At 43.8% G+C, this 9,719-nt stretch overlaps 1 protein-coding gene across 1 annotated transcript in view; it reads left to right on the top strand.

The window, feature by feature from the left end:
* Window positions 1–969: 969 nt before the first annotated feature.
* CSUI_008238 (uncharacterized protein) overlaps window positions 970–9,719 on the top strand; it is a gene marked incomplete at its 5' end in the record, with an annotated part of 18,945 nt that continues 10,195 nt past the window's right edge. The window contains 6 exons of the mRNA XM_068068372.1: window positions 970–2,915; window positions 3,570–3,773; window positions 4,560–5,061; window positions 5,980–7,416; window positions 8,028–8,099; window positions 8,772–9,452. Coding sequence (XP_067919656.1) covers window positions 970–2,915; window positions 3,570–3,773; window positions 4,560–5,061; window positions 5,980–7,416; window positions 8,028–8,099; window positions 8,772–9,452 — 4,842 coding nt within the window. The remainder of the gene's footprint in view (window positions 2,916–3,569; window positions 3,774–4,559; window positions 5,062–5,979; window positions 7,417–8,027; window positions 8,100–8,771; window positions 9,453–9,719) is intronic.

The following is a 9,719-nucleotide window of genomic DNA, read 5'->3' as shown; positions in this document are numbered from 1 at the left end:
TCTCTCTCCTTCTCTCTCTCTCCTTCTCTCTCTTTCTCTCTCTCTCTCTCTTTCTCTCTCTCTCTCTCTCCTTCTCTCTCTCTCTCTCTCTCTCTCTCTCTCTTTGTCGTTGTATCTTTTCGAGGGGGGGGGCGTTTCTCTTGTCATCTTTTTTGAGAGCGCTACGTCTGAGTAGATATTTGACTTCATTCTCCATATCTTTCTCCCTCTTGCTTCTCTTGCGCTGGTAATGTATCTCTTCTCTTTCTTTCTCTTGCTATCCTTTTCTCTCTCTCTTCATTCTTCGTTTTCTTCTTCTTCTTCTCTGGCTTCTTTTGAGAGCTACGAGCATCTTGCTGTGAAAGAGAAGAAGAAAGAGAATGATCCCAAGTGCTTGACACTTCACAGAAGATGTCGTTTGTCTGTCTCCTCTTGTCTCTGAAAAGACAGAGATAGATTCAACCTAGATTAGATATATCTTTTCTTAAGACTGATGCTGAGAGCCGTAGGTACATACAGAGAGAAGAATGGCTGGTTGATTGATGGCCGGTGGATGTATCGGGTGTATATACACCCCATCAGTCGACTCCACGTTCAGTCCTATGTATGTACCTATGTCTATATACGTGTGTATGTTTCATCTAGTTCGTCACTGCCTACTTTGGAGTAATGGCTTTGACTTCTTTCCGTCGTTCTTCTTTTTCTTCTTGTTCTTTGTACTCCCTTCTTTCCTCTCGTCAAATCTAAAGATAGATAAGTCTCTTTCTGTCGACAAGATCCGTCAAAGAGAAAGAATAGAGAAGAGCGATAGCTAGTCCCTTCTCTTAGGAGATGTTTTTTCTTTCCTGTCTCTTCCCTTATCTATCCATGTAGCTAGCCACTGATGAGTCTAGCTCTTTCTTTCTCTTTATCTAGCTTCTTCTTTCCCTACATGTGTGGCGTGTGTACACCTGACCGACTTTTTTGAGTGACTGTCTTTGTATCCTATAGTTGAATCCAGCTCATCGGGCGTCGAGATTTCACGTGGGTTCAACCGATCTTTTCTTCCTTCTTCTGCATCACCAGCAGTCACAGAGAAGACAAAAAGCCGCTCAGAGACAGGAGGCTTCCTCTCCTGCGAAAGAAAGAGAAGAACAAGGAAGACAAGAAGCATTCCAGGAAGACCAATCTGACGGAAAATCCTCTCCAGATTCTCATTCCTCACCTCGTCAAGCTCTTCAGAACAAACACAGTAGTAGTGGTAGCCGTCCTTCGTCTTCTTCTTCTTCGGTGACTCGACCTCGTGTATCTACTGATACGTATCCTAACCGTCCTCCTAGCAACGGCGTCACGATGCGGATCTCCGTCACCAGTGACGGGGAAGATGAAGAAAGCGAGGAGGAGGAAGAAGAAGAAGAATACGAGGAGGAGGAGGAGAAGAGCGAAGAAGAGGAGTCTTCTTTTTCTTCTTCTTCGACTTCTTCTTCATCGTTGTTTTTTCCTCTTGATCAAGATTCGCCTATGACGTCGGTCCGTCATTCCTCTTCAGTCGCCTCTTCCTCTTCTCCACCTTCTTCTTACATCAAAACTTCTGATCTGTTTACCTTAGCAGAAGATGAAGAGGATGAAGGGGACGAAGCAGAAGAAGAAGAAGAAGAAGGAGAGACAAGCCAAGAGAAAGAAAGAAGAAGAAAGAAGAGAAGAAAAAGAAGAAAGAAAAGGAGAAGAAGAAGAAAGATGTTTGAACCTGTGAAACTGCCATTCCCTCAGCAGCAGATGAGCGTGTGGATTCTGAATGAGAGTATCACCTCTCTTGTGAAGAAGTGGTATAGGCATTTCTATTCTCCTAATGCTTGGACGCTTGTGATCTCGGCTCCAGGAGATGTCCATACACTTGAAAGGCTAGTGAAGAAGGTCTATGAACTCTTTCATAAGATGAAGAGAAATCGGGCTTTAGATGAACCGTTCCAATGCGGTGGATATAAGAATACACCCTACTTCAACTCTCCAGAAGAAGCTGAGCTAGATGAGAAAGAGAATCTCGAGTTGATCTCCAAGTCACAGAAAGGACAACGTGTCTCTCCTTCTTCTTCTGCACGAGGAGGAGGAGGAGAAAGAAGAAGGATGGGGGGGGGCGAGGAGAACAGGCAAAAGAAGAAGAGAAAAGGCAGCGAGGTGGTGAGTGAAGAAGATGATGGTATTGAGAAAGAGAGACGAGAAGTCGATTCGAGAGATGATGAAAAAGAAGAAGGCGAAGTGAGAGAGAGAGAGAAGAAGGAAGGAGAAGACAACAAGAGAAAAAGAGGCGAAGAAGAAGATGAAGAAGAGAATGAAGATTCACTAAGAAACCTGTTCCAGCCAAGACCTATACCTCATGTAGCTTGTCCTTTGGTAGGTAGATCTGAGAGAATGAATGATGTCTCTAAGAAGGAGAAGACAGAGGAGAAGAAGAAGAAAGAAGATTCCACGGTAGCTTTAGAAGATCTTTCTGAAGAGAAAGAGAACGAAGGTGCGTTCTTCACTCATGAGAGTACGTGTAAACTGAAAGGTGATCGAGAGGAGACCAAGATAGACGATGATCGAACTGGACGTAAATCTGCTTCTTGCGAGCTCATGCAAGGAGGTTTCGTGACTTTATCACCTTCATCTCTCGCGGGGGTGAGGAGAGAGGATGAACTGACAAAAGCAGAAGAAAAGAGAAGAATGAAAGAAGAGGGGGGAGACGAAGAAGAAGAAGAACCAGAAAGGAAGAAGAGAAAGAACAAGGAGGAGAAGGAGGAGGATAAGAAAAAAGAGAAGGAGAAGAAGTTCGTAAATAGCCGAGATGTTCCTATCGCACGTGCATGCGATTTGAAGAGAGAGGTGTTACTTGAACCTGTGTCGAGTGAGGAGCACTCAGTCGACTTCTTCTTTCTATTTGAAAAACCTCATTCACAATGGAGCCTTCATGACGCCAAGTAAGATAAGAGAAAGAAGAAAACAAGCTGGAGAAAGAAAGAAAGAAAGCAACGAAAGGGAAGAGAAGGAAAGAGAGCTAGGTTGATAATGAGACAGATAGTGAAGGAGGGGAAGTGAAGAAATGTTAAGAAAAAAGAGAGAGAAGTGTAGACAAATAGATAGGTAGCTTAAAGACAATTAAGGACTCTCTTTTCACTGTCTTGGGATGTCCTATCTATCTACTTATCGGTCTGTCTGTATCTGTGGATGTGTGTGTGATCTATCTCTCGATCTTTAGACTGTGTCTACCTACCTAGATTTGAAGGGCTACGTAGAAAGATAGATCAAATAGAAGAAAGAGACTTCGTAGCTTACCGGAACCTGTGGAAGGTTTAGATCTCTACCTTAGGACTGGTGCTCCTACTACTACTACTACACCTAGTACTACCACCCCTACATGCATGAAGACTTCATCTTCTTCCTACCTGTCCACACCTTCAAGCTTTCCGTCTTTATGCTATCTATACCATAGCATGCATACCCAGATAGACAGAATGACTAAAGATAGAGAGAGAGGTAGACTGAAGAAAGGTAGATAGATAGACTGAATGGTATGGTATGATCCCCTGGTGTGTGAGCTGTCGTCTCTATTGTCTCTGTCTTTCTTTTCGCAGATTCGTGGTGGACGTGTTGGGATCAGAGGGAGAAGGGTCGTTTTTATCGATACTCCGTGAACAGGGGCTAGCGACTAGTATCGACGTTGAGGCTGAAGAAAATCATTGCTATTCTCTTCTCCGCTTAACGTTAGAACTTCAGCCCTTCAACGTTAATCATACGGCTATCACACTCATTGGCTCATCTCTCTTCTCTTATCTTAGGTATAGATAGATTCCCAGATCAATACATCACACAATAGAAGCGGCGGGTGGTCTACATACATGCCCCATTGTTTACCCAAGCTTTCTCTCTCTGTGTAGAGATACATCTCGCTCTATGTATTTATATGTATCTATACATATCGCTATAGAAATGCGTATGCATATATATAGCGATATGTATAGATAATATATAGATACATATGTGTATGTATGCATATAACGGGTATCTATTGATAGAGAGCGCCTGTTACTGGGCATCATATAGCAGCATTTCAGCATATATACACATATACACGGTGATAGAAAAGATAGAGGAGGCAGGTTTGTATATTGTCCTCACCTTGTATGTCTATCTATAGTTGTCGAATGACGATGATCAGATGGATTTAACATGTCGCGACTACTATATATGCCTTCGTAGTTTTATGGATCTTTTAACACTCAAGAACTTGCGCTTTCCTGCCTCGCCTCTGGTCCTAGTCCAAGTGCTCTAGAGCTATACGGCAGGCCGTACAGGAGTGCGCCCTCCTCCTTCATAGGTGACAACATCCCTCTATATAGCTCTTGTATCGCATGTGATAGACTCAGCCCGCGCGCGTATTACCTGGGCAGATGGTCTCCTTGGCGACAAGCATAGATCTATCTGTATCTTTCCGTATAATACATATGTCTGAATAGAAATAGGTATCTATCTCGCCATGTATCGAGTTGGGGTAGTATGGTGGTCCGTTATGATACGATATCTCTCTTTTCTGTGCCTTTTTCTGGTATGTTCTTTCTTTGTAGATTCCTTCGATACACTCGCTTAGATGAGGCTTTTCTAGATCATCGACAGCGTTTGTATCGCATTGCTTTTGACGCGCATCTCCCTCCTTTACCTTCACGTCCAGGGATTCCGTCCATAGCAGGCTTTGTTCCTTCTCTCTTTTCTTCTTCATCTTCTTCTTTCTCTTCTTCATCTTCTTCTTCTCAATCCAAATCGACAAATGCGAGTCCTATGAAAGCAGGAGATTCAAGCCCTAGCCCCGGACTCTCAGCCGGGGGGGGCGGAGGAGGAGTAGGAGGTCTAGCCGTCTTAGGAAGAGAGACGGTGTCTCTCTCATCGACACCGGGAAGGATGGGTATACGGATGTCTCCTCAAGAAGAAGTGGCTTTTCTTGCAGCAGATCTCCAAGAACTAAATCATCCACAAGGCATCTTCAGTGACCAATGGGTCCTCGATGAAACGACGTCTTCAGCGCTCAATGCTTATCTCGATCATATCTCACCTGATAACCTCATTCTTATGGTATAACACACCCCTCCTTTTTCTCTTCTTCTGGGGGAAATAGATCTCTTTTCTTATCTCCTCTTCTCACTCTATCTCGAGCCAGCGATGGATTCTCTTCACTTGCAAGCCCAAACACTTGGGTAGTTCGTCTTCATCTTCACTCACTTAGCTTGGTCTTCTTCTCTTCATACTCCGTCTCAATCTATGTCTTTCTATATAAATATATACATGTAGGAGTAGATATATGGACTCAGACATTCGCGGTGTGCCTGTGTATGGTGGGTATCATGCGCCTCTGATACTTTGGTTCGACAACGGTATACTTGTATCGACAGATAGATACATAGACGTACATAGTATGTAGAGGTATGTACATATCCATTCATGTATAGAGAGGTATATGTAGATACACAGTCCTGAATCGTAGACCATCAGGATATGCGCTAAGGTGAATAGATACATACATACATGCATGCATTAATGATAGAATGAGTCTTGCCTTGGATCAGCACACGCAACCTTATAGACGGAAGGAATGAAGCTATCGTCATCAGACCTTCTCATTCCTTCTTCGCTATGTTCACATGTATGTGGGCCTCATACACACAACATTATAGATATGTGTCTCTCTTTCTTTATATACGTACATAGGTGTATCTGCATCAATATATAGAGATAGATAGATACACATAGATAGAAATATAGGTAGGTATACACGTGGTCAGTGCACTTCTTTTTCTCTTCCGTGTAGACATGTCTGCGTGACGGACTACGTGTCTATATCTGTCTATCTATTCATGTGGCGCTTGTTCTTTTGCAAGTGCTCCTATCTTTGTGGTGACACGTTTGTATTAGAGAGTAGATGAGAAGAGATCGAGGATATGAGGGATAAGCGTTTCTTCGATGACGTCTCTTCTGCTGCTTGTTTTGTCTCAGATAACATCTCCAGTAGTCTTGCCGTTGTGTACATACAGCTCGTCTTTCTTCGGTCTAGCCTTTGCTTTGAACCCCTTAGATCCGATCCAAGAAACAACGTGGAAGCGAATTCATTCTCTGTCACCTGAAAAGTCTCTTCTTCTTTCACAGCATGCCGGTTTCTCACTCCCGCCTGTCTTCTACTTTCTCCCGTCTTCTTCTTCTTCGTCATCTTTCTCTTCGACATCTTCTGCTGAAGAGTCTAGAGACCCCATGAGCTTTCCGTCTTCTTCAGAGCTTGAGAGGATCGGTGGGGGTGGACAGCAGAAAGTCCATCTACCGAGGGACTACAATGAATACGGAAAAAGAAGAAGAAGTGAAGGTAGCGTCCAAAGAAGAAAGAAAGAGGAGAAAGAGAAGGAGGAGGAGATCTCTCACAGAACACCTTCTTCTTTTCTTGTAGAGAAGGACAGAGATAAGGGTAGAAGAAAGACCCCCGTATCTCTTTCTTTTTCTTCTCATCAGCCTCATCTTACCTCTCGTCAGACTTCGTCTGAGGAGAGAGAGAAAGGCAAGGAGGAGGAAGAAGACGGGGAAAGAGAAGAAGAGAAAGAAGAAGAAAAGGAAGAAAAAGATCTGTTCTTTTCACTGCGAGAGATCCCAAAGTATGTAGAGTTTTCGAATCCGGCGTCAAGGTGTTACGAGCATTGCGAGCTCTTCCATCTACCGCATCGTAATGAAGAAGACTCGCCTCCTAGAGCATCGATCTCTCTTCTTCTTAACTATTCTATCCCGTCACCTAGAGATATTTTGAGATATGAGAAAGACATGCTGAAGAAAAAGAGCGTGAAAAAGAGGAAGAAAAGCAACAAGAAAGAGAAGGCGGGACAAAAGAAAGGGGCAACTTCGAGCTCTTCTTCCTCTTCTGATTTGGGGAAAGATAGCAGGAATAAGAAACACACCGAGAACGATGATAATGAGGAGAAGAAGAAGAAAAAGAATGAAGAGAAGGATGACAGAAAAGAAGGAGAGAAAGAAATTGCAGAGGAAGAACAAGAGAGAAAAGGAGAAGCGAATGTGAAAGGACGAGGAGGAGAAGGAGAGAAATTATCGACGGAAGGAAGAGAGAGAATGAAAGAGCCTAACACCGAGAAGAAATTTTCCTCTGAGATGATGGCACAGGTCTCTATTGCAGATCAGAAAGGTAGAGCATTTTCTACGGGTGGTGTCTCCTCTAGAGAAGAAGAAGAAGAAGAAGAAAGGCGAAAACAGAGAGATGAAGAAGAGGAGGAAGAAGAAGACGATGAACAAGAAGGAGAGAAAAAAGAAAAGAATAGCAGGGGGACCTACGAAGTGACAGAAGAAGAAGAGCCGTTGTTGTCTGCAGCTGAGTATAGAGAGAAGATCTGTGGGCTTATGAATCTTTACGTCTCCACAGTCCAAGAAATGATTCATGAGGTATCTTGCTTCTCTCTCTCTTTCTCCCGGAGGGAGGCGGAGGAAGACACAAAGCAGATAAATAGATAGACAGATAGGTCTCTGTGTTGCGTCGAAGCCAGAGAGAAGAACATGGAGAGTGACGAGCCCCTAGGTAGCCGTGGCCTTCCTATGAGAAGAACAAGAAGCAGGGTACCTTTGCCCCCCCTAACCTATCTCTCGTCTATACACTTGCGCACATATCTATCCCAGTGGCTACCACAGATATTGACATACATGCACGAGTATATCTATGTATATAAGAGAGATGCGTGTATATGGAGAAACATAGATATGGATATGTATACTTTCATGAAGGATCGTAACCCTCTTGTTTCTTGCAGATGTTGTTGGTAAGGTGTTCAATATACAGACAGGAGCAGCGAGGAAGAGAGAGATCTCCAGTAAGGGATGAGAGACTAGACAGGGAGCGAGAGATTTCCTTTAGGTGGGTAGATTTGGGGTGAGAAGAAGGGGTATGATCTAGTGAGACCTTGAGAGGGCGGTGTATGCTTACATAGATATATTCTCTCTCGGTCTCTTCACAACTCTCTTTCTATCTATCTGTATGCTGCGATGTGTGCTTGCTCTAGATAGTTGTCTATTCTTCTATGACGGAGGTCTCTTTTTCCATATCTGCCGACCCCTATGCTCCCCGTGTAGAGGTAAGGAAACATCTCATTCGGTCGCCGCTGAAGACATCCCCCGTGTTCATCTACTGAACACGGGGGATGTCTTCATATACATCTACATGTATACATGCACATAGATAAATCATTTATATCTATTTGTATGCATGCATGTGGTAGTTCGATGTATAAGGGATAGAAGCAGGGGCGACTCAGATTGTAGTTACTTACTACAGGTGTTGATATAGATATAGAGGTATGCTTTTCGAGCCAAGAATACAGTCGGAACCCCAAACCCATACTTGTTCCGCGTTGTATCTGTATTATCTATTATATCTGCCTATCTCTATACATATATTATGTCTGTTGATCTTGCATGTATCTGTGTGTACATGTCTCTGTACATCTCAAGTATAGGTATGTATAAAGGAATGTATGTATGAGTATGTGGTCTCTTGTAGGGAGGAAAGTCGGGGTAAGAGGAGTGTAGAGTGAGGAGCAGAGACCTTCAGCTAATTCGCTGTCTATCTTTACTTTCATTCTCTTCATTTTACTGTCTCTGCTTCGCAGACATACCGGTGCATTCATACGTAGACATACGTGCTTATAGTTCGTGTATGCATCTTCGCGGATACGTCCATATTCATGCAATCGAGTTTCTTTTTCTATCTCCTTCTCTCTCCTCCTTTCTCTTTTCTTATTTGCAAGATTCACATCGATGGATTGTCGTCAATGCTCCCTCTCGTCTTGGATGTTCTTATCCGTGGTCTAGTGGCGGGGTCGCCCAATGCTCCAGAGAATATCCCTTCCTCATCGTCGTTCTCAGACATCTTTGTAGAAACCTCAGCTCCTTTTTCTTCTCCGCGAAAGATGAGGCAGGCAGAGCCATCATCGTTAGAGAGAGACCCTGGGGATATTACGTCGGCTTCTTCAGAAACAGATGAAATTCTTACAGAAGAAGAATTCATAGCACTCTTCGCATCTTCAGAAGACCATCCACCTCTACCGACATCCTTTGCATGCACCCCTGAAGAGTCCGCACAGAGACGAAATAAGAAGAAAGCGAAAGAGTTAGGTGGGGAAGATAGAGGGAAAGTAGCAGCAAGGTGCAATAGATATCTTGATTTGAGTGCCTTTGACCAAATAAAAGCCGAGCGATTAGGAGAATTACGTCAGAGAAGAAGAGATCCACATTCAAATATACCCAACTGTCTCATTGAACTAGCTACGGATGTCTTGCTGAGAGAAAGAAGACAACGGTACTGGAGTAGGAATGGAGGAAGTAGACGAGAGCGTTTGATAGATCTCGTGGAGCATGCCAGACTTGAAGATGTCGAGAATGTCGGGGCGATGCTAAAAGAAACGGTGTTCATTCAAGCCCTAGTGATGGTGAGCTGACTTCAGAGACAAAACAAGAAGGGAGAAAGAAAGAGAAGAGGGAAAGAGAAAAAGAAATGCTGCCTTTTTACAGGGGTCGTGATGCGGCTTTGTGAAGGCGGATGTATATGTAACTATTCTTCGATCGGGTGCTCCAGGAGTTCGTACACTCGACCGTCGGGTCGACGGTCGCCGGGTGTATGTACACTCAGTCATCGCCACGTGCTTGTACACTCGGTCATCGTCAGGTGTATGGACACTCGGTCATTGTCAGGTGTA

The sequence above is a fragment of the Cystoisospora suis genome, assembly GCF_002600585.1.
Source record: "Cystoisospora suis strain Wien I chromosome Unknown contig_4572, whole genome shotgun sequence".
NCBI lineage: Eukaryota > Apicomplexa > Conoidasida > Eucoccidiorida > Sarcocystidae > Cystoisospora > Cystoisospora suis.
Note: the sequence above shows the minus strand (reverse complement) of the source record. Positions and strands in the feature narration are given on the sequence as shown.